The 25,670-nt window shown below is 27.4% G+C and overlaps 1 protein-coding gene across 1 annotated transcript; it reads left to right on the forward strand.

Annotated features, from left to right (window-relative positions):
- Positions 1-171: 171 nt before the first annotated feature.
- On the forward strand, positions 172-20,431 carry LOC122504073. Its single transcript, XM_043614964.1, has 3 exons — positions 172-779; positions 3,944-5,279; positions 15,956-20,431. The coding sequence occupies exons 2-3, from the start codon at positions 3,973-3,975 to the stop codon at positions 20,007-20,009; spliced, it is 5,361 nt and encodes a 1,786-aa protein (XP_043470899.1). The 5' UTR covers positions 172-779; positions 3,944-3,972; the 3' UTR covers positions 20,010-20,431.
- The last annotated feature ends 5,239 nt before the right edge of the window (positions 20,432-25,670 follow it).

Genomic DNA, 25,670 nt, shown 5'->3' on the forward strand with positions numbered 1-25,670 from the left:
TAATAATGTCATATTTCTAATTCTTGATTATGTTCCACCAATGAAAATGTACGCTTAATTTTTATTTTCATAAAAAGCTAAAAGTAGATGAACGGAGCTTAAGGCCATGATGATGCAACGCTCAACAAATTTTTGTAGTTTTCCAGACGATTTTTTTTAATAAAAATCCTTTATTTTCATGAGAAATTTACTAAATTTCGAAAGAAATTCTATTAAGTTTAAAATGATTAACAAAATAAGAATGCAAATGTTTTTCTAGAGAGTAAAAATGATGATTTACAAAGAAACCATCAGACATAAGGTGTCATTAATAAGTTGTGTTGGAAATTGAAGAGAGACTACTATTACATGCATTATTCGCATTTCAAGTTTTTACATATATTCTATATAAAAATTGGTGAATTTGCGGATGTTTGCTCGACACTGTATTTTTCATTTTAATTGTTCTAAAAACGAATTTGTCAAAGAAATTATATAAATTGTTTGTTTAGTCGCGACTTCAGGCCTAACCTATTTCGCGGCTATATAACATGAAAATGACAAAGGGTGGCATCACTCTCTCGGGGAACAAGAGTGAACAAGAGACCGAGACCGTAACTCTTCAAATGACGCCATTTTATTAACCTTTTCGGCGCGGATCGCGACGAGGCAGTCGGGGGATCAGTTTGCAGTTGTTATTCGTCGAGAGTGCAAGTTTTTACCCAGCATCTTCGTAAAGTTTATTTCAAAATCTGGTGGAAATTGATTACAAGATAACGAAATTCAGATTTCGTCGAAAGGTACGGTACCCACGTTTTTACACGTATCCCGGAGTCATCCGGACCTTTGAATGAGATTTTTCTATTTTCCTCGTCAATTTTTTTTTGTTTTTTTAAATGCTTTTCCAATATTCATCTTGGTTTCGTGAAAATTAACTTTACGCACAATTCGTAAGTTTTCTTTTCGCTGTTTTTTTAACATTTTTTTAACGCTTTTCCACTCTTGCAATTTACGACCTGGTGATATAAAATCATGTAATTATATTAGGAATTTGCCTTCATTTTTTGCGCAGTTATAGTCAACTTTTTTTTATTTATTAATCGAAAAGCACCACATTTTTTTTCATCTTCCGAAAAAGCCGAAAGATTTTAATCTTTTTCACATTTATCTCATCGTTTTTTTTTCTATTTCAAGATTGTCGCATTCCTAGAATTTGAAGGCCTTTATTGATAAATATTATAAATTTGATACATTTCGTATAATTTCATATTCAGTTTAAATATTCGATTAATTGAAAGTGTAACGAACAACGTATTTTACATTCATCTCGATCTTAAAATTTTTAATATTATTTTCTTTTTTTACTTTAAAAAAAAAATTATTTTATTTTTTTAATTTTGTGAGCAGATAAGTAATAAATATAGTTGGCTCTGTATTTTCCTTTCGTTTTAAATTACAAATGTATGTTACGAGATTATGTGATTTATAAAATTAAATTTTATGACACAGAGAAGATTATATGCACACATACATTAAATGCATTCATCTCTTTGTTATTTAAACTCTCAAGCAAAGTAGACGAAAATTTTTCTCATTGTCAGGGATTTATCTCTCTTGAAAGTTTTCTCGAATCTCTTTAGAACAAATGTTGTAACTTAAAATGGAAATAACCTCTTGAAATGTTAAGTCAGGAATTCATTACAATCGTGTTTTTTACTCTATACAAATAATTTCATACTTTCATAATTATTTTATCCATTATACAATTATTTTGTGTGTAAAAATCATGCAATTAAGTCTTCTTTTAAAAAAGTAAATATTTTATCTAAATTTACTAAATCTAAAATTTTTTCCAAAATTTTGATGAAATTCTTTTTAAAAAAACATTATTTTCAAAATTTTTAAATAAAATTTCTTCAAAAAAGTCAATTATTTTCAAAAATTCAGATAAAATTCTTCGAAAGAATTCAATTATTTTCATATAATTATAAATAAGAAAATTCTTCGCAAGAATTAAAATATTTTTATAAATAATAAAATTCTACAAAGAAATTCAATTATTATTTTCAATAAATATAATTTTAATAAAATTTCTCAAAAGAATACAATTGTTTTTAAAAATATTTATTTAAATTCAATTATTTTCAATACAATAATAATAAAATTTCTAAGAAAAAAAATCAATTATATTCAAGATAATTTTAATAAAATTTCTCTAACAGGTACAATTATTTTTAAAAATTGTAATAAAATTTTTCTAAACAATTCAATTGTTCTTAAAAGTTTTTAATAAAATTCTATGTAAATTTGAATTATTTTCAAAATTTTTAATTAAAATTATTTTAAAAAATTACATTATTTTTACGAAACTTAATGAAATTCTTCAAAAAATGTAATTATTTACAAAAACTCTAATAAAATTGTTTAAAAAAATATAATTTTCTATGAATACATAATTTTAATATAATTTAATAGGAAAATTATTAATTACAATTAATAATTAATAAATACAATTTGTTTAAAAACTTAAAAAAAAATCTTCATAAAATTCAATTGCTTTTAAAATTTTCAGTAAAAATTATTAAAAGAAACTTCATTATTTTCAAGAAAATTGAAATATATAAATTCTTCAAAGCAATAGAATTTTAATAAAAATCTTGCCAAGAATTAAATTATTTCCAATACAATTTTAATTACATTTTCTCGAAAGAGTTCAATTATTGAAAAAAATGTTGATAAAATTCTTGAAATTAATTCAATTATTTTCAAATTTTTTTATAAATACTTTATAGGAATTTCATTATCTATGAAAATAATTGAATTCTTGAATAGAATTATATGAAAATTGTCTTTTTGTTAAAAACTTTGCAAGAATTCAATGATTTTTAGTACATTAATTTTAAAATTGAAACAGTCTTGTTTTAAAAAAGTAAATATTTAAATATATAGATTTACTAAATTAATCTAGAATTTATTAATAAATACAATTAGTTAATTTCAATTTAATTAACAATATTGAATATTCAGAATTTAGGAGGTTAAAGTTTTGAACGTTCAAATGAACGAAATTTATTTATTTCTTCTTCAAATTAAATTTTTATTACTATAATTTTGCGTCACTATTAAGAAAATTAATTATAATGTTTCTAAATGTAAAATTCGAGTTTTTAATTTGAATTGTAATCAATAATCTATGAAAATATTTTTAACAAAAAATATTTCGTTCATTTGAATCTATTTTTATTTTTATCTATTTTTATTATTATATTTTTTTATTTCTTTTTTCATAATTAAGAAACAAATTGGAAACAATAAAAATCTGAATACGAATTATTAGACAATTCCTGTTCATTGAATGCTAAAAATACTGTTCGTTTAGATAGAAAATCCTTTAAAAATTGTCAATGAACTTAATTAAACTAAATTACACAACGATTCTAATTCTACAATTGCGTAATGTTACAAAATTACCAAGAATACTTGAAACATTAACGAATTCTAATCTAATTTTCCATTTAATCAGTGTTTAAATTTTTCTCTTTTTTTGTGTGAATTAAAAATTTAATTCAGTACTGAATTAATAATTATGTTGATACATTTTTTTAAAAATTGAAATAAGAATGTAAAGAAGGAAAATTGAATCTTTTTCTTAAAGTTTTGAACGCTCAAAGGAAACAGAATTTTTTTCTATTTAAATATGTATTTTTAAAAATTACGACTGGAATTAAAAAAAAAAAAATGAAATTCAATAGTTTGAATTAAAAAAAGTTTTCTAACAAAATTTGAATTTTAACGAAATATAAATAAAATCGCCGTTGGTTTGAAAGTTGAAATCTTTAGGAATTGTTGAAAAATTTATTGAAGAATAAAAATATTTTCTTTATTTATAAATTTATTAAATTATTAAATAAATGAATAAGTAAGAGTAATTAAAGTAACTATACAATTTTTCGTGTATTTTTAGGTGACGCTGCTGAGGCAGTGGCCGATATTATGGAAGATGAAGACACCGAGAGTCGAGTTATGGACAATTGGCCGGCTTTGGACGACTTGGAATACAAAAATTCAACAATTGACGATACAATAACGCATTTTAATAATAGAAATTCGTATTCAGACGGTGACGATCAGTGCCATACAAATTGTCCTCAAGATTCAATTCCGAAGAATTCCGATTTGAATGCAAAAATTTTTAAAGGCTTCAAGAAACGTATTCTCGCACAAACGCAAGAGAATCAAAATACAGTGAAAAAATCCTTTAGTCAGAAGAATTATCACCATCATCCAAATTATTATCATCATCATCAGCATTCAAAGAAAACGAAAGAAAAAACGGGCAAAGTGAATGAGTACGCTCAATATTTGGGTTTACAACCATCACTAAATTTAGAACATTTATCATACAATTCACATAATAATTCAGAGTCGTCCTTAAATTCACGAAGTAATAAAAATACAAATTCCCAAAAATCAATTGCTTGCTTCAAGTGCCATTCGGGTAATCAAAATTTCTTAGCCAAAAAACAGTCCTGCAGTTGTTCAACGACAATGATTCCATTGCAGGGAATCGCAAGTACCTCCGATTTGCCATCAAATAAATTTAAAATACAACGAAAAGTCTATCTTTGCTCGGCATGTGGAACTTATTTTGAAAATTGGAATCTTTATCTACACGTCAAGGAAATACATCAACGACATTTATGTTTATTTTGCCTTGGACTGTTTGATCATGCCGAGAGACTTTCACATCATTTAATGAAAAATCACAGTATTCCCGATACATCATTCACGTCTGTTGAGGAATTTTATCAAATTTTCAAAGGCTCATGTTATCTGATTTGTTGTAGTTGTGAAAAGGTTTTCACTGAAAAGGACAATTTTTATAATCATTTTTGCACATCACCGCAAAAGGTGCAAGTGACAAAGAATGTGTGTTCAATATGTCGTCAAGTCGATGGTAATCATATGACGACTTGTGGTTTAGCACCAGGTTCCGATAGTGAAGTGAGCCTAACGCCTGGCAGTCCGGATGAATTAATTTCCTCGTGCAAGAATAAATTGTCCGGCAAGGGTGCGACGAAAAAACAAATGCGAATCAATAGGATAACGAATGTGACGGAAACTTTAGTGAATCACTTTCAAAATAAGAAAGTTGACATTGAGATTAAGAAAACTAGTGTTAAGTTAATGAAGGAGAGTCAAAATCGAGAAATTAGGAGAGATGATGTGTTGAATAAAACGGAAGTGCCGGCGAATTCAACGAGAGATACTGTGGCCGAGACGATAATGGAAGTTTCAAGGTGACTTTTTTTTAGTTCATTTTCAGTTTATTTTTATTTTTATTTTTATCAAACGCAGTATATTATCTTCGTTCTTAAACGATTTTCTGTATTTTTACATCGTTGGAAATCAGTTTATTCATGGCCAGTGATGTAATTGTACATAAAATATAGATTTCAAAACAGAAAAAGAAACCAACTGAAATAATAATATTCACAGAAAAAATGTTAATTTTAAAAGTTATATTCAAAATTATTACACAATACATTTTTCTCTCAACCTCAACATTCGTGAGGATTGCCACAGTTAAGGGAAAGAAAAAAGTACTGGAAAAATATCAAATTTGTAGAATTACTACAAAAATAAAAAAAAAATTTTAAATTTCAGTTCAAATTTTAGAAAATATTTCAAAAATTGCAGTTTTAGTTTTAATTACCATTTCAAAAGGTTTTACATTCAAAGTATTTTTATTTATTTGAACATAAACGGGTTTCAAATAAACCCTTTCGTACAAAAGTACTTTAAAATTTTAATTCCTGCTGGACAAAAAAATAACAATAAGTATTCAAATATTTATTCAACAAAAATTAATGAAATTAAAAATTTAATTTAGAAATTACACACGCGAAACATGAGATTCCATTTAATATTATTATGCAAATTGCAAAATATTTTCTTTTTTTATATAAATTTCAATTTTTGAATAATTTCAGCTTCAAAATTAAAAAAAATTCACTTATATTAACTAATTTTGCTATTTAATTATTACAGTTTATTATTTTTAAAAATTTTAATAAAATTCCTGTCAAAAATTCAATTATTTTTCTAAATGTTCACATTTTTTCGGAAGAATTCAATTATTTTTATAAATATTAAAATTCTTTGCAGAAATTCAATTATTTCCAATTCAATTTAAACAAAATTCAATAATAAAATTTTTCATTATAATTATTAACAGACAAGATAATTTTAAAAACTTGAATGATTTTCTTCATAAAATGCAGTAACTTTTCAAAATTTTCAACTAAAATTATTAAAGAAACGCCATTATTTAAAATAATTTCAAAACAATTCTTCAAAAGAATTTAATTAGCATTTTCAAAAATTGCAGTTGGGGCCATCACATATTACTAGATACATTTAGGGGTGGGAGGGGGGTAAGCAAAGTATTACGCTTTAACAAATTTTCTCTACTAAACTATAGAAAAAGTATCACACAGGGGGGGAGGGGGTCTAAAATAATATCACGTAATAAGTGAATGACCCCAGTTCTAATTTATGATGGAAATTATTAAAAAATAATTTATGGAAATAATTAAATTTCAAAAGGATTTACATTGAAAGTATTTTTTTGAAATTTTTATTCCTGGTGGGCCAAAAAATAAAAAACAATAAATATTTAAATATTTATTCAAGAAAAATTAATGAATTTTGAAATATTTTATTAAAAATATTCCGAAAAAATGAGGTTTTTAAAATTTCACTTTAAAATTTTGAAAAACAATTTTGTAAGAGAAATTTTAAGAAATAATTCAATTTTAAATCTTAAAGAAATCAAAGATAAGATTATTTTAGTGTTTGATTCATTCAATTTCGTCAGGCTATTCAAAAGTTATTCAATTATTATTTAATAACTTTTTTGTTTATAAAAATTGTGAATAAACATATAATATAAAAATTTTTTCGTTTTTTTATGCTGAATTTTTTCCAAAAAGAATTAAGTGATTTGGTTAAGATGGAAAGGAGATATAAAGATTTCAAAATTTTTCCAAAATTTTGACATCTCAAAAACTACTGAATATTTTGACGTAATATTTGGTGGAAATATTTCTTTTGAGTGTAGATTAAAATTCCTAAGTTTTAATGCAATTGGTTTATTTACTCCGAAAAAACTAAAATCTCCCCCCATGGAATCGCACTTTTAGAGAATTGTAATTAAAATTTTTTTTGAAGATAATTCAAGCCTCGAAAATAATTTTAAAAATTGAAATAATTAAAAGATTTGTCAAATTTCATTCAAATAAATTTTATATTTGCTAAAGAATTAATTTAATTATTTTGAAATATATAATCGTTTTTTTAAGGAATTAAAATTATACTTCAAAAATTTGTATTTTTTAAAAAGTTTTAAATTTTCATTAAATTTGAAAAAGTAATGTTTTGTAACTAACTATAGACCGCAAAATTTCACGCTCTTGTTCTGCTAGTTTTTTTCTAAATTCGTAAAAAAATAGATTTTTGAGAACTTTTAATTCAATTTTTTAAACTTACTTCAATTGAAAATAATTGGATTTGCTATGTGCCTGAAGTTGCCATCGATGCTCAGCATCGAAAATTTTTTTTCATCAGACCATAAATTTTTTTGCATTTTCTTACTCAAGTAGGCACCCAATAAATACCAACTAAGTTTCATCCCATTATCGATAGGGGAAAGTTGTCAAATCAACCCCTAAATTTAAAACAATTAAAAAAAAATAGGAAATAGTATATTGTGCAACGAGTGGAGAAAAAGGGCGATTTCTCGCGAGCTGAAGTTTGCTGCTCGAGCGTAGCGAGTGCAGCAATCAAGCGAGCGAAAATCGTTTTTCTCCACGAATTGTACACGATACTTTGTCCAACAACTGCAAAACTTATTTTATTTAACTCAATTTTTATTTATAAGATTTTTGTGGTTATAACAATGTTTATAATTAATATTTCAAAATGTGTAACTCACTAATGTATTACATTTTTAATAATTCAAAGCGAAAAAACTCTTTATGATTTGGTTATTGTTACGTAAGAACATAATTTACGTAAATTACGTAAGAATACAAACTCACGTGATTTACGCAAGAAGATAACTTACGTATTTTACGTAAGAACATAACTTACGTATTTGGGTATGTTACGTTACTTACGTAAATTGCGTACCTTGCGTAAACTATGTAAGTCATACCCTTAGGTTAGTTACGTAAGTTACATTAATATTAACAATTTAAAAGGAAAACACAAATAATTCTATTTTTCTTCCAGTCATTAAACTCATTTCTCCACTGGCCAAACCACCAGTCGAGGAAAGTAGTACTTTCCTCCACTGGCCAACCACCAGTGGAGGAAAGTAGCACTTTCCTCCACTGGTGCCTAGCGTACAATAGTTCAATTCCACTGCAGGCGTTGGACAAAGAGTGTTATTTATAAACCAATAACGAGACCAAAAATTTTATTGCATAAAATTCATTCACTCGATGCCCAATGAATACAAAAAAATTTTCACCCCCATGTCGATAGGGGAAAGTTGTCATTTTCAACCCTTAAAATTAAAAAAATAAAAAAAAAAAAAATAGAAAACAATTTATTAAAATTGCAGTTATCCTTTGACCAGGGATTTTTTTTTGTTTATTTGCTTCTACATACTCCACTAATAAGTAAAAAGAATTTCACAAAAATCGCCGTCCGGAAAACTTGATTTTTCTGCCCGTAAAAATTAAAAAATTGAAAAAACTTAGAAAACAATTTGTGAAAATTACAGTTATCTTTTGACCAGGGATTTTCTTTTTTTTAATTGCTTCTACATAGTCCACTAATAAGTAAAAATAATTTCAGAAAAATCGCCGTCCGGAAAACTTGATTTTTCTGCCCGTAAAAATTAAAAATTGAAAAAAATTAGAAAAAAATTTGTGAAAATTACAGTTATCTTTTGACCAGGGATTTTCTTTTCGTTAATTGCTTCTACATAGTCCACTAATAAGTAAAAATAATTTCAGAATAATCGCCGTCCGGAAAACTTGATTTTTCTGTCCGTAAAGATTAAAAAATTGAAAAAAAATTAGAAAAAAATTTGTGAAAATTACAGTTATCTTTTGACCAGGGATTTTCTTTATGTTTATTACTTCTACACATTCCCCTAATATATATTAACAATTTTTAATAAATCGTCGCCTGGAAACTTTGACTTTTTTGCCTGTAGAATTTAATAAAATTTTTAAAAAAATTAAAAAAATAATTGTAGAAATTACAATTATCTTTTTACCGGAGATTTTCTTTTTGGTTATTACTTCTAGACATTACCCTAATATATCTACATAATTGTAGAAAAATCGCTGCTTTGTTTGCTTTTTAATCTGTAAAAAATTACTTGAAAGGGGCCGTACACATAATACGTCACGCGATTTTTGACCATTTTTGACCCCTCCCTCCCCCTATGTCACACTTCGTCACAAACCTTGAACCCCTCCCTCCCCCTACGTCACGTCACACACGTAAATTTCACTGTAAATTTTATACATTGGACATTATATATTATATACAACACTCTAAATTATTGAATCAGTTAGAAATAACTTATTTAGAAGCAAGAAATCAGTCACTAATTCAAATAGTTATATTTTTTTCTGACAATTAGTTAAAAATAACTGATGTTTCAATAAAATTTTTTTGGATTGATTCAATTATTAGTCACGTTTAACTACCTACATAGCACCGAAACTTTCCTAACAATTTATTGAAGGCAAGCTTCGAAATATTTAAATGCAATGTTTAGTGAAAATTGTATAAAGATTTAAATATCCCACTTCAATAATTGTTTAGCGCGAAACTTTCCTGAAAATTTAACTTAAATTTTCAGCAAAATTTTTACGAAAGTATAGTCAAAAGTGTAATTAAATGTTCAGGAAAGTTTCAAGCTATATTTTTAAGAAAATTTGACGATAAACATTTATTGGAGTGAGAAATTTAAATCTTCACACAATTTTAAATAAACTAATTGCTAGTAAACTTTTCGAAGTATGCAAGCAAATCTTTAATATACATATATTTAGAAAAGTTTCGGTGTTTTGTGGATAATTTTTCAGTTATTTTTAACTGATTCAGATACAAAAAGACAGTAACTGCTGATTGCCAGTTTAAACCATGATTTTTAACTGATTCAAATTAAGAGAATATATTACTTATCATATTATAAATAATATACCAATAGATGTTAAACAGGTACATATAATAGATATTAAATAGTTTAGAGCATTTTTAACTTGTTTTATTTAGAAAAAGTGACATTGTCACATATAATTTCTTATAATCTTTGAATTTAAAAGATTGTGACGTAACACATGAGTTCACCCCCCCCTCCCCCATGTCACACTTAGTCACAATTCTCAGACCCCCTCCCTCCCCCTAGCCGCGTGACGTATTATGTGTACGGCCCCAAAGTAAAAAAATTATATTTTGTAAATTTATCATTATTTGATGATATGAAAAACTTTTTGTTTTTTAATTATCAAAATTGACGCAGGATAGTTTGTTTGATTTTTTTCTCCTTAGTTAGTAGTATCTCTGTTACAAAATTGAATGGTTTTAATAAAAGTATGAAGTAAAAAAATTAGAAATCAATGAGAATATAAAACTTTTATTTTCATTTTGGGCTTTAGTAAACATTTGCAGTAATTAGTACATGTCTCTTAAAACGAATTTTTTTCAAGAAAATAAATTTTGATAACATTGAAGGTATATAGAAACCTTATTCTCTGCATTGAATTTTGAACAGATCTTTGAAAACGCTAGAAAACAACACTCTTTTGAAAAAGTTTGATGATTTTGTAATAAAATACGAGGTTTATAAATAATAGATTAAAGTAAATAAAATACAATTTTTATATCACAGTTCTTAGCATTGGTTCATACACTGCAAAAACTGGTATCTCACTCGTGTCTTAAAATGAGTTGTTTCAAGTGTTTAAACTATTGAGATACAAAATCTGTCTTATAGTGAGACATTTAATTTCATCTCGTGTCTCATTTTAAGACATTAAAGGTAATTCAATGCGTATAAGACACGTAAAACGTCTTCTTAGTGTGAGACTGATACTCGAAACACATTTCGTGTCTCAAAATGCATTGCTAAATGTGTAAGACACTTTGAAACGTCTTAAAATGAGACACATATCTGTTTCAAATATGTGGACTAAGACATCTTATGTGTTTCAAATATGGGACAAAACGTCTCAAAATGAGACACTTGTTTTTGCAGTGTATTGCAATATTTAAGTCGTTTTGATTTTATTAGACTTGTTTTTCCCATACCATGGTATTTCCATACCATTATACCAACAGTTGTAAGATTGAAATTTCATTTTCGGTTTTACATTTATAACAATTCGTAATGTAACAACACTTTTCAAAATAATAAATAGATAAATTGGTGTAAAAATTACAATTTGAAGTAATAAATAGAATAATTTTCTTTGTATCACAGTTGTTTTTCAAAAATGACATAATTTAGTAGAAGTAAAGGTATATACTTCCGTTTTTGTTAACATAACAACATCAGTTCTAAGGTAACTCTTTGTTACAACTCTTTTATAACATTAAATGTTTTGGCAAGAAGGCATAAAATGTAAAATTAATAATCAAAATAAATGTGACAATTCTCCTTGTATCGAAGACTTCAACTTTAGCGCACGTTTAGATAAAATCGTTTGTCATTAAATATTATGTTCATATTTCCTTTTAAAAAAGAAGTTTAATATAATCGTAATTTTATAATAGCGGTAGTCTTTGCATTACAAATTAACAAAATCGTTGAAAATTTTGTGATATAACACTTTTAAATATGATAAATAGATTTTCAAAATTATGATCTTGAAAAATAATAGATTGAAGTAAATAAAATACAGTTTTTGGGGTTTTTGGCATTGGTTCAGGTTGGCATAATTTAATCCATTTCGATGGAATTAGACTTGTTTTTTACAAACGTTAAAGTTTAATACCAATGGTGGTATTTTCTTTGATTTTCGGCATTACATTTATAACAATTCGTAATGTAACAACACTTTTCAAAATAATAAATAGATAAAATGGTATAAAAATTTCAATTTGAAGTAATAAATAGAATAATTTTCTTTGTATCACAGTTGTTTTTCAAAAATGACATAATTTAATAGAAGTAAAGGTATATACTTCCGTTTTTGTTAACATAACAACATCAGTTCTAATGTAACTCTTTGTTACAACTCTTTTATAACATTAAATGGTTTAGCAAGAAGGCATAAAATGTAAAATTAATAATCAAAATAAATGTGATAAACCCTTTATATCAGTTTTAAAATTTAGTGCGCATTTGGAAAAAAAATATTTGTAACATAGAAACGTATTTTCTTTTCAAGAAAATAAAAATTTGATAACAATGAAGGCATATGTAGAAACCTTATTTTTTGCATTAAAGTTTGAACAGATCGTTGAAAACGCTATAAAACAACACTCTTTCGAAAATGTTCAATGATTCTGTAATAAAATATATGGTTTAAAACAATAGATTAAGTAAATATAATGCATTTTTTTGTATCACAGTTTTAAGTATTGGTTCAAGTTAATTCAATTTAATGCATGTCAGTTAAATTAAAACTTGATTTTTAATAACGTTAAAGTTTCATTTTTAACATTATTTAACATTAACATTAACATTATTTAACATTAACATTAACATTATTTAATATTAACATTAACATTAACATTAACATTATTTAACATTATTTTTATTTTAACATTATTTTTATTCTTTTATAACTTTCTTTGTACCACAGTTGTTTTTCAAGTAGTTAAAATTTAATAGAAGCAAAGGTTTAAAGTACCTTTTTGGTAACACAATTACATCATTTCTCAGAAAACTCTTTGTAACAAAACTTTTACAAAATTAAATATTTTTGTGAGAAAGTATTAATTTGGAAATCAATAACCGAAATGAATATATTTCTCTTTATACCGCAGTTATAAAATTTGGCGCGCACTTACGATAAATTATATATGGCACTTAACCCTCTACAAGTCTCATTATTAGATAGGAGTTTTTTTTAACTCTATTTCTAATTTAATTTAATTTAATCCTTGGTCAAAAGACATTTGCAGTTTTTACAATTTTTTTACGTATTTTTTCTTAATTTCTTTATTTTTAGGGGCAAAAAAGTCAAGGTAGTGGGAGAGTGGGGCAAAATGGGGTACCTTTTTGAAATTGGCTGTTTACAGAGAACCAAACGAATAAATCGATTCAGCTAAACTTCAGAATTCTTCTTAGTACACTTAGCTTTGAGGAAATTATGATAATAGCGGAGAAAAAAATTTTTGAAAGAACTTATATCGTATTTTCTGAGAAAGTGCTAAAATCCCATTTTGCCCCACCCGTGGGGCAAAATGGGAAATAACTATACAAAACAAATACAAATAACAAATACAAATAACTATACAAAACATTGAATATTTTTTCAAAATTCATTAAATTCTTGTTGTATGAGATTATAAATAAGAACAAAAAGTAGGATTCTTTATTACTATGAAAAAACAAGTAATATTTATTAGAATTTAACAAAAAAACATGGATATTGCAAAATATCGATTATTAAACATCGATAGTATAAATGCTTCGAAACAAAAATATCGATTCTTTTGCAGGAAACTTTTAAATATGCATAATATAATGTTTTTAAATAGTTTTAATGAAACGGCGTAGCTTCCGACATACCCCACACTTAGGTACCCCATTCTGCCCCACACTGCATATTAAAACAGAATGCAATATTTCCAAGTTATTGTAAACAATTAAACAATCTATTCTATTGGAAATTACTCTAGAATAAGTACTGAAAAAGATCCCACACTTGCCAAATTAAATGCATTATCCCAAAAAGTTTTGTAAGCACTTTAATTTTGAAAAAAATTCATATTTTTTTTGCTTAAAACTTAAAAGTTGTATAACTTTCAAAATAAAATTTTCTTTCGAGTGTCTTTATAATTAATAACAGTTTCTTATCAACATGAATGATATATGTCCAGGATAAAAAAATTAAAAGTATCTATCATGGAAAAACAGAGGTACCCCATTTGACCCGCCTACCCCATTTTGCCCCACTCTCCCCTACATTAGGAGAATATGTAGAAGTACGAAACAAAATGAAAATCCTTGGTCAAAAGATAACTGTAATTTTTACAATTTTTTTACGTATTTTTTCTTAATTTCTTTATTTTTACGGGCAAAAAAGTCACGGTTTCCGGGCGACGATTTTTTTGAAATTGTGTAGATACATTAGGGGAATATGTAGAAGTAAGAAACAAAAAGAAAATCTCTGGTCAAAAGACATTTGCAGTTTTTACAATTTTTTTACCTATTTTTTCTTAATTTTTTGTCTTTACGGGCAAAAAAGTCAAGGTTTCCGGGCGACGATTTTTTTGAAATTGTGTACATACATTAGGGGAATATGTAGAAGTAAGAAACAAAAAGAAAATCCTTGGTCAAAAGACATTTGCAGTTTTTACAATTTTTTTACGTATTTTTTCTTAATTTCTTTATTTTTACGGGCAGAAAAATCAAGTTTTCCGGACGGCGATTTTCGTGAAATTCTTTTTACTTATTAGTGGAGTATGTAGAAGCAATAAACAAAAAAAAAATCCCTGGTCAAAGGATAACTGCAATTTTAATAAATTTTTTTCTAATTTTTTTAATTTTAAGGGTTGAAAATGAGAACTTTCCCCTATCGACATGGGGGTGAAAATTTTTTTGTATTCATTGGGCATCGAGTGAATGAATTTTATGCAATAAAATTTTTGGTCTCGTTATTGGTTTATACACGGAAAAAAATACTAGGCTAAAAACACATGAGCGTCTGTTGTGTATATTGCACGCACACTACCATGCGTGATTAGCTTGGAATCCATCCTATTTTCGCATGGTGCTGTGGCAAAAGTCACAAAAGCCATGCATTTTTAGTAAACTCCTGTGTGATATTTGCAAAATGGGCTCATGTAAAAATCGAACCAATAGACTCCATGCATTATTAGGCTGATTTTTTTTCCGTGTAAATAACAATTTTTTCCTATTTTTTTTAATTGTTTTAAATTTAGGGGTTGATTTGACAACTTTCCCCTATCGATAATGGGATGAAACTTAGTTGGTATTTATTGGGTACCTACTTGAGTAAGAAAATGCAAAAACATTTATGGTCTGATGAAAAAAAATTTTCGATGCTGAGCATCGATGGCAACTTCAGGCACATGATTTGCTAATAAATTTCATTAGAATTTTAAAAGAAAATTGATTTCTCGGAGAATATTAATTTAATATTTAATAATGAATAATGAATAATCATCGTAAAGTTCTGAACGTTAAAATCAAAATATTTTTAATAAAAAATATTTCGTCAACCATTTAATTTTTATATTTGATTTTTAAATTAGACCCAGTTGTCTTGACAACTGTTTCCGTAGAAACGAAATATAAGAGGTAGAGGATGTTGCCATAACAACTGTCCATAATTTGAAAAAGTTTTAAAACTTTCCCTGTAGAAACTAATAAAGTAACAGTGGAATATACTTGTTTCATGCGGGAACGATTTAATAGAAACAAAACAATGATTCACTGCAAAAGAATATGCGTAATACATTTTTTTTTATTTTATCATTTATTTTTAAATACATTTATTATATTTTTTTAACTTATATATTGTTAATTTTATTTATTTATAATTTTAATATTTTTTTATTATATACTAAAACCATGAAATTAAAAACATTATTTTTTATAATTTATATTTTTTTGTAAATTATAAATTTTCTTTAAAATTTTACTGATAAAAAAAATTAAATAATTGAAAAATTTATTTCTATACATACAATATAGTTAATACTTAAATATTTATAATAAATAAAATTTATTTAACTAATTTTTGTTTTTCAGGTATGTCGACGAATCGGATAGCAACGAAAAGGAGGAGAAAAAAATTGTCGCTGAAGAGAAACAAAACGTTTCCGAAGAACCTTCTTCTGAAAATCTTCAGAAAACATACGACAGTTATACAGAAACAATAATGGAAGTATCGCGTGTTGGTATCAGTGAAAAATCCCAAATCTCCAAAGAAGATGACGAGGAACAACAAAATCAAGAAGAAACAAATGATAATGATACATCCAAAAGTGTTTCATTAAACGAAACAATAAATTCAATTAGCGATGAAAATAAAGAGGACGAAATTAAATCATCAAATCCAAAAAATGAAGATGATGTGAGATTGAGTCCCCATTCAGATATTAATGAAGAAAAATGTCACGAAAACGAAACACAGAACAATCTAGAAATTAATTCACCATCCAATAGTCCAGTCTCGAATAAATCTCTTCTTAGTCCTCATCAATCAAAACCCGAAAAAGAAGAAGAAGAAGAAGAAGAAGAAGAGGAGGAGGAGGAAGATGAAGAAGAAGAAGCAGAACCGGAAGTAGAAGAAGAAGAAGAAGAAGAAGAAGAAGAAGAAGAAATAGATGTAGAAGTGCCCAAAACAATGGACACTGTTGATTATCAATCATTTAATACAGTCACAAAAACTGATAGAAGTCTAGTTATAAAGATCTGCACAAATAAAAATTCTCAATTTTCGATTGCCCCTCGAAATGTTGAGAATAGTTTAAATCCCGAGTCCGAGGAGAATAATAATCGTGAATCTTCCGCGTCTGAGGAGAAAAGTTCCGAGAGAGGTAGAGACAGTCCTGAAAGTTTTCATCTCAATGAATGTGACAGTGATTCGGATAGTGAGAAACTTGCGGTTGTTGATAATAGCGCCGAGGATCAAGATTTAATTGCAAAGGACGACGAAGGGGAGCAGGAGCAGGAGGAGGAGGAGGAAGAAGAAAAAATTGATGATAATTTTCTGAAAGAACAAGTTGAAGAGAAACAAGAGAATGATGGTATCATTCTTGCCAGTGAGGATCTTCCGTTTATTGAATTAAACGTTGAGGATATACCCGATAATATGAATCCACAAGATCTTTTACGAAAGTGCATCGATGCGGCGAGTTGTTTTTGCGTTTATTGTAATCACGCGCGTCAAATTGCCGTCAATGGAAAACAACTCGGTCTCCATTTACTGAGTGAACATCGTTTTCAACCTCAACATCCGGCAGTGATTCTAAATTGCGAGCAAGTCATTTCAAAAATCAAAAAATCATTAAACGACCTCGAGACGCAGTGTTTCAATTTTGATTCCTATAATTCCGAGAAGGGAACCTACAATATTCCGAGTCCAAGAACTTACGAGTGTTTTCATTGCCGGCATTATTCGCTCCTACACAAGGACATTTATCTCCACAATCGGAAAATGCACCAGAAGACAATTCTCATTTGTATAATGTGCAAATCATCGTTTTATAATTACAGCGAACTTCTTTGTCATTTGTGTCCCGGTGTTTATTCACCAAATGATAATGTCAAATATCGATGTTGTCTGTGTCCGTTAAACAATATCCCCTCTGCTTTTCGTCTAATGGTTCATTTGAGAAAGAAACATCACACTTGTGACGTGTGCTTGGAGTCGACCGGCAATCAACAAAAACTCTCGAATCACGTCTGGAAGCACAAACTCCATCATCTTTGCTATCGTTGCGGCATTGCCTACAGAAATAAACCGGACATAACGAAACATTTATTTTGGAAACACGGCACCGAAAGTGTACTCTGTAAAAAGTGTCTACAAAAAAAGTGGCCCCACGTCTATCATTTTTGCATTCCACCAACCGCGTTCATTTGCGAGGAATGCAATTTAAATTTCACCCGTGCGGTCGCACTCAAAGTTCACAAGAGACTCCACTCCGGCGATTTTCCCTACGCGTGCCAAGAATGTGCGGAAAGATTCATCTCAAAGAAATTATTAGCCAAACATGAAGAAACTCACAAAGAACAACCGGTGATTGAGGAAACCATACCAGTCAACGAGGGAAAGGAACCAAAAGAAGCAACTCAAGTTGAACCCGAAAACGAACAAGTCAGCGAAAGTAAAAAGAAAGAGGAGGAGGAGGAGGAGGAGATAAAGGAGCCGGTGAAGAAAGTCGACGTCTACGATTTACCCCCTTTGAATCTATCCTCCGACAGTGATAGCGATTTAGACGATAAAGTTAGGGAGACGATTAATCTCGATTTACTGGAAGAACCAAAGAATGATCAAGTCATACACGAAACAATAACGCAAATCGACAACATCGTTCATGTCGAACTCAACGAGGAGGAGAAGAAAGAAGAGGCGCAAATAATGGATGGAATATGGGACAATTTCAAAACATACGCCGCCAGTCTAGGAATACAGGACACTTCAATTCCAGTCAAGGGCACCGACACCGACATCGAATTTCTCAAGAGCGTCATTCTCGCCGATCACGACTACTGCACCGTCTTCTCTAAAAAAGAGAAAGACGAGCACCACAAAGCAAGAAGCAAAACACCGGAAGTCGTTTTGCCAGAAGTAAAAACCGGCTACGAGCAAGAAGCTCTCAACAAAAAGAAAATAAAAACTAAAAAACGCAAGAGAACCGACAGTTCCTCGTCGAGCGATTCATCCAGTGACTCAGATTCAAGCAGTTGTTCCTGTGGCAGCAATTGCAGTTGCAGCAGTTCTTCCGGTAGTTCCTCAAGTTCGAGTTCAAGTTCCGATTCCAGTTCAGCGTCCGAAACCAACTCCCCAAAGAAGAAAAAGAAGGAGCGGGAAAAAGGGAAGGAAAATGAAACCATCGAACCAAAAGAAACCACCACTCAAGAAAATGGTACCACCGAGGAAATTATCGAACCTGGCGAGGCGCCTCAAGCACTCCGCGAATCCGATCTCGAAACCAACGAATCGGAAACAGACGAAGACTTCTATGATCAATATCCCCAACAACTGAACAAACAGACCAAAAAACCAATCGACGATCAACAAATAAACAACGGAGTTCTTCTAGAAACCAATCCCATCACCCCATCATCTTTACCTTCTGTACCTTCCGTACTTTTTGTACCTTCTGCACCATCTTTACCTTCTGCACCATCTTTACCTTCTGTACCATCTTTACCGTCTTTGCCATCTCCACCATCTCTACCACCACAGAAAAAAAAAATAAAAACAAAAAAACGAAAACGTGTCGATAAAGGAAAAAAGATCGTCGAGTCTATTAAGCTCAACATTCCAAAGTCATTCTATCAAAATAAACCCGGTTCATCGCCAAGTGTAATAACGGTAACATCATCGAATTTTTCCACGCCGAAAAATTCCCCAACAGCGAAACTCATTGAAAATGAAAATAAACGCTCGTCAAAAAGAAAGCGAATACCAAAACGTTTCTATGGCGATTCGAGTGACGAGGAAAATGAAAAGCAATTGCCAAAGTGGAAAAAAATTGAAACAAGCACCCCGGTGGGTAAAATTGGAGCTCAAATTTCGCAAGTGACACCGAGAATTGTGACGCCACCATTTCTCGAACGTACAACATTAACATTAAAGCGTACGGCGAATAATTATAAGATTGAAGAGCCAAAAATTGAATTACAACCAAGTGGAAGTGATTCGGATGAAGATGGTGAGAGTAGTAGTGACACGGAATCGGATAATGAGGGAAAAGAGCAACAGCTACAGTTGCAGCAACAACAATTGCAGCAGCAGCAACAGGAGCTACAGTTGCAGCAGCAACTACAACAGCAACAGTTACAGTTGCAGCAACTACAACAGCAACAGTTACAGCAGCAGCAGCAACATCATCAACATCCATCAAATTCAGAGCGTGCGACAAATTTATATTGTTATTGTCAGTGTCCTTATGATGAGGTTTCGGAAATGATTGCCTGTGATGGAAGTGACTGTCGTATCGAGTGGTTTCATTTTGAATGCGTGGGAATAATGGTACCGCCAAAAGGTAAATGGTACTGTCCTGATTGTCGTAAGAGGCTTGGAATTCTCGATAATTATGACGAAATTATCACAACTAACACACAGTAGCAATTCTTTTTTTTTTGCCTCAAAATGATTAATAATAGCCGTGAAATTTTTAAAGAGACTATACTTAAATTCTGTTTTCTTTTTTCTAATCTATAAATTTATTATTACCAAACTCGCAAGCTGTTTAGTCACACACACAAACTACAGACGAAGAAAGGCCGAATATTTCACAAGAAAAAAATATTTTTTCTTCTCTTTGGTGTCTTTTGTTTCATTACACTAAAAGAAAATTTATTTGATTTAAATAATCGATACTAACCAGTAAATATTTCATTGAAGCGAATAATTTTTATTTCAAGTAATTAAATGGCATTTGTCTCAAATGCCTAAAAATTTAACTGAAATTATTTATTTAAATACAATTTAATTGATTTAAATAAAACTTATTTGATTCAAATAAAATGTATTTGGCTTAAATAAAATTTATTTGATTCAAGTAAATATTTATTTGATAACAAATCAGAAATCCCTTATTTGACTTAAATACATTTTTTCCAGTGAAAAAATGAAAATACTTTCGATTATTTCTACCTACACTGAAAAAAATTTACTTGATTCAAGTAAATATTTATTTGATAGTAGACAAGTAATTGGTTATTTGAATCAAAAATTTTTTTCCAGTATAGATAGAAATAATCGAAAGTATTTTCATTTTTTCACTGAAAAAATTGTATTTAAGTCAAATAGTCGATTTCTGCTCTATTAACAAATATATATTTCCATGAATCAAATAATTTTTATTCAAGTTAATTAAATAAAGAAATTGAATTGAAAAAATTGAAAAATATTTGAAAAATTGAACTGAAATTATTTATTAGAATACAATTTATTTGACTTGAATAAAATTAAATTAGAATCAAGTAAATATTTATTTTATAATATACAAGTAATCGGTTATTTTAATCAAATAAATTTTGATTTCAGTATATATAGAAATAATCGAAATATCTATTAATAAATAAATATTTACTTGAATTAAATAAATTTTATTTATGTAATTTAAATTGAAGTTGAACCAAGAATTTCAGTATTTAAAGCAAATACAATTTTATTAATTCAAATAAAAATATTTTGATTCAAGTAAATATTTAATACTAACAAGTAAATTATTTAATAATAGTTAAATAATTGCTTATTTGAGTCAAATACATTTTTTTCTGTGCTCACTTAAAACTAATTACTTAACATATTTTCATTATTATTTCGATTTTTTATCAATCGAAATAAATTTCTAGTATTTCAAGAAAATTCTTTTTAAATACTGTTATTATTTTCTAACAAAAAAAAAGGTTTATTTATTTATTTAGAAATACAGAAGGAAAATTTGACAATACTTGACTTTAATTTATAAGAATTTTTCTTTAAAGGAAACGGACAGTCAATAAAAGAAAAGTTCAATTCGATATTAATATATTTTTCTTTAAAAAAAAGTATGACGAATTGAACTTTTTTCCACTTTGAATCAAATTTTTATGGATTTTTCTGTTTCAGAAAATGATACAATTTTGTTTGATTATTGAAAAGTAATGATTTTTTGTCATTAACGAAACTGATTAATTATATCATCAATTATTAATAATTGATGATTTAACTTAATCATCAAATTCACAATTTCCAATGGTTCAAAATAAAAAAATTTGATTAAATTTATGAAATTAAAAAAATTCCCACTTTTTAACAGTTTTTGTTGTTGTTGTAATTACTGACTTCTTTTTATTAAAATATGAAAATATAGAGTTGGACTAACTTTTTTTTACTGTCTGTCCGATTCTTATTTTTAAAGAGAAATTTCGTACAATTTATTAAAATGACGATTAATATTTATAAAAACGATTATGTAATTAATTATTTGCTGTGATTAATGAATAATAGAATTGCTAACTAATAGTTAATTTAGAAATTAAGAATTCAATTAATAATTGTGTTAGTAATAATAATTAACAATTGAATTTCTAATTAATAATTTAATTATTAGTTAACAATTGTATTGTTAAATTATAATTGAAATATTAGTTAATACTTGAATTAGTAATTAATTATTAACTAAATTAATGATTGTTAGTTCAATTGCTAATTAATAATTGAATTATTAGTTAATAATTCAATTATTAGTTAATAATTCAATTATTAGTTAATAATTTAATGAATAATTAAGTATTTTAGTAATTAATAATTGAATAATTAATCAATAATTGACTTAAAATTTAATAATTGAATTGAATGAATAATTTAATTTGTAATTAGTAATTGAATCGGTAGTGAATCATTAAATTAATAATTATTTATTTTATTAGTAATTAAAAAATTTTTGTTAATATATTGAAGTGAATTTCTATTTCATTTGCATTGAATTTGACTGAATCAAATTAAAAGAATTAATAGATTATAATAATTAATGTGAAATGAATTAATTGTTTTTTATTATACATTATTTTCATGTTCAAAAGAAAAAAAAATTGGCAACTTATTGTTGTTTCCAATCTGATAAATTTTGGTGAATTTTTGCAAAAATATCTAAATTGGAAAATGGATTCAAATAATAATTTTTTGTTAGGTCAAGTTTGAAAAAATGTAAATTAGATGCATTTATGCGTTGTCATATTTGGAAATTATGTATTTTTTTTAATTTGAAGGATTATAATTGATTTTTTACAGTAAATTGACGTACTGTAAACAATTTTTTATTATTACTTACTCTTTTATGTATTAAAAAAAAGTTGATATTTTTATTGTATTTTTCAAATGATACATTTTTAACGCTTAATTTTAATTTAGAGGGAAATTTGAAATATTTGCACTTATAAAATTAATTTTAAAATGGAAATTTTACAAACCTGTATTTGAAATGGAATTAATTTAATTTTAATTAATAAATTAATTTACATTTGTCATTGAATTTGTAAGTAAATTTTATACATTTGCAATTAAAATCTAATTTTTAATGTAATTGGGTCAGAATTTCTCAAACGGATCACCTAAAACTAAAAAATTTTCTTTTTGAACCAAAATATTTTTTTTTGACTCTTAATATGGTTAAAAAAAGTCCCTAAAAATATTAAGACAAAAAAAAATTTTTTGTAAAAGTTATTAACAATTGAATTTTTTAGTACTGCTAAATTAACAAATTTTTTTCTCGAGTTCCAGTTGACGCATTTAAAATTTAAAATATGGGTTTTTTTCGTCTTGAATTGCACTATTCGAATATATTTTTTGTTTTTAAATTTTTTTATTTTTTATAATATTTTACATTATTTGTTTATAAAATGTTAATAAACAAATATGTTCTTCAAGTCCTAACAAAAAAATTAAAATTGTATTATATTCCTTAAACGTCTCCGAGTGTAAAACTGTTTTGAAAAAAATGAGCCTCAATTAGAAAAAAAGTTATTAATTAAAAACTGCAGCTGTGTAGAGCTTTACATGACGTTAAACTCGCCCCGCGCACATTGTCATTTTTTACAATTTAATGTTCAAAATTGTCTGGAGCCTAGAAATTTTATCGGATTTTGATGGTTTTGGTCTTAAATTAAAGGGGATAAAATTTCTAAGAGATCCCTCTAAACCAATTTTTAAATTTTAAATTGTTTATATTTTTTTTGTTATTTAAAGTTAACAATTTACAATATTTTTTTAAAAAATCATGTTTATTTTTTTATTTTTCCATTGCAAATGATTGAAATCAATTTAAATTAGTCTAGCATGACCACCAGACAAATAATAATCCATAATGCAATTTATTTAAATTATTACAAACAATCTTAATTAACAAATAGATAACTTTGGTTCTTTTTGTTTTTTGAATAAACTTTTAGGGTTATAAAATTGAGTTCTTCTTAACAATAAATAATAAATTACTTGATACAGATATCATTTACACACATGTAGAAAAAATTTAAGAAAAAAAATATAATTTTTGCCTACAATAATTATTTAAATTTAGTACGCGACTTTTAGTATTTCGTAAAAATATCAAAAATGTTGATTTTTTATCAGGGATTTTTTCTACTATTTTTATCGTTAAAATGTTAAATAGAAGCTTTTAAGGCCTAAGGCCCATAAAAAAAAGAAAAAATATTTTCAAAAACTTTATTAGCACAAACAATTACATTTGTTATAAACAAATTATTTACTTTTTAAACAAATAAATTAAGATTGTTTGCAACAATTTAAATAAATTGCATTATGCATTATTATTTGTCTAGTGGTCATGCTAGACTAATTTAAATTGATTTCAATCATTTGCAATGGAAAAATAAAAAAATAAACATGATTTTTTAAAAAAATATTGTAAATTGTTAACTTTAAATAACAAAAAAAATATAAACAATTTAAAATTTAAAAATTGGTTTAGAGGGATCTCTTAGAAATTTTATCCCCTTTAATTTAAGACCAAAACCATCAAAATCCGATAAAATTTCTAGGCTCCAGACAATTTTGAACATTAAATTGTAAAAAATGACAATGTGCGCGGGGCGAGTTTAACGTCATGTAAAGCTCTACACAGCTGCAGTTTTTAATTAATAACTTTTTTTCTAATTGAGGCTCATTTTTTTCAAAACAGTTTTACACTCGGAGACGTTTAAGGAATGGAATACAATTTTAATTTTTTTGTTAGGACGTGAAGAACATATTTGTTTATTAACATTTTATAAACAAATTACATAAAAAATTATAAAAAATAAAAAAATTTAAAAACAAAAAATATATTCAAATATTACAATCCAAGACGAAAAAAACCCGTATTTTAAATTTTAAATCCGTCAACTGGAACTCGAGAAAAAAATTTGTTAATTTACACTGAAAGAATTTTAGGCAGGCTGCTGGCTTTTCATGTCCGAAATTAGTGCCCCTTGCACAGGGCTCGCAGCTCACCTCAAAAAAACGAGCATCTACTCCCGAAAGGTGAGCAGCTGCCCCTGAGGAGTTGCTGCTTAAGGCCAACGCAGAATAGATCTGTAACCGTAAGCGTAAGAATGAGTTAGAGAAGGATAAACAATATACCTATCCTTCTTTAACTCATTCTTACGGTTACGCTTACGATTGCGGTTCCGGTTAAAGATTCTATTCTGCGTTGGCCTTTACCTTTCGGGAGTAGATTCTCGCCTTTTTGAGGTTAACTGCGAGCTTGAGGCAGCGAGCTCTAGCGGCACTCATGTAAAGCCTGCAGCCTGCCCAAAATTCTTTCCGTGTAGCAGTACTAAAAAATTCAATTGTTAATAACTTACAAAAAATTTTTTTTTGGCTTAATATTTTTAGGGATTTTTTTTAACCATATTAAGAGTCAAAAAAAAATATTTTGGTTCAAAAAGAAAATTTTTTAGTTTTAGGTGATCCGCTTGAGAAATTCTGACCCAATTTTTTAAAATTTGCATTTGAAATCTTTAATTGGCATTTGTAATTGTAAATTAATTTTTCTAATATATACATATTTCCAAATTTACATTTGTAATTTAATTTTTAATTTTTTTCTAAATACTCCAAAACAAGGTTATTATTATACATCAATGGGATTATAGGAAATATATCATCGTATGTTTTGATGGGTTAGTACTTAAAAGGCAGAAGGCATCTCTTGGTATTTGGTTTTAAAGGCAATCTGAGGGAGGGGGTCTCTACTAATCCTACAGTAGGAGCACACTGTCCCTTGCATTTACAATCACG

The sequence above is a fragment of the Leptopilina heterotoma genome, unplaced genomic scaffold (assembly GCF_015476425.1).
Source record: "Leptopilina heterotoma isolate Lh14 unplaced genomic scaffold, ASM1547642v1 Lhet_278, whole genome shotgun sequence".
Taxonomy (NCBI): Eukaryota; Metazoa; Arthropoda; class Insecta; order Hymenoptera; family Figitidae; genus Leptopilina; species Leptopilina heterotoma.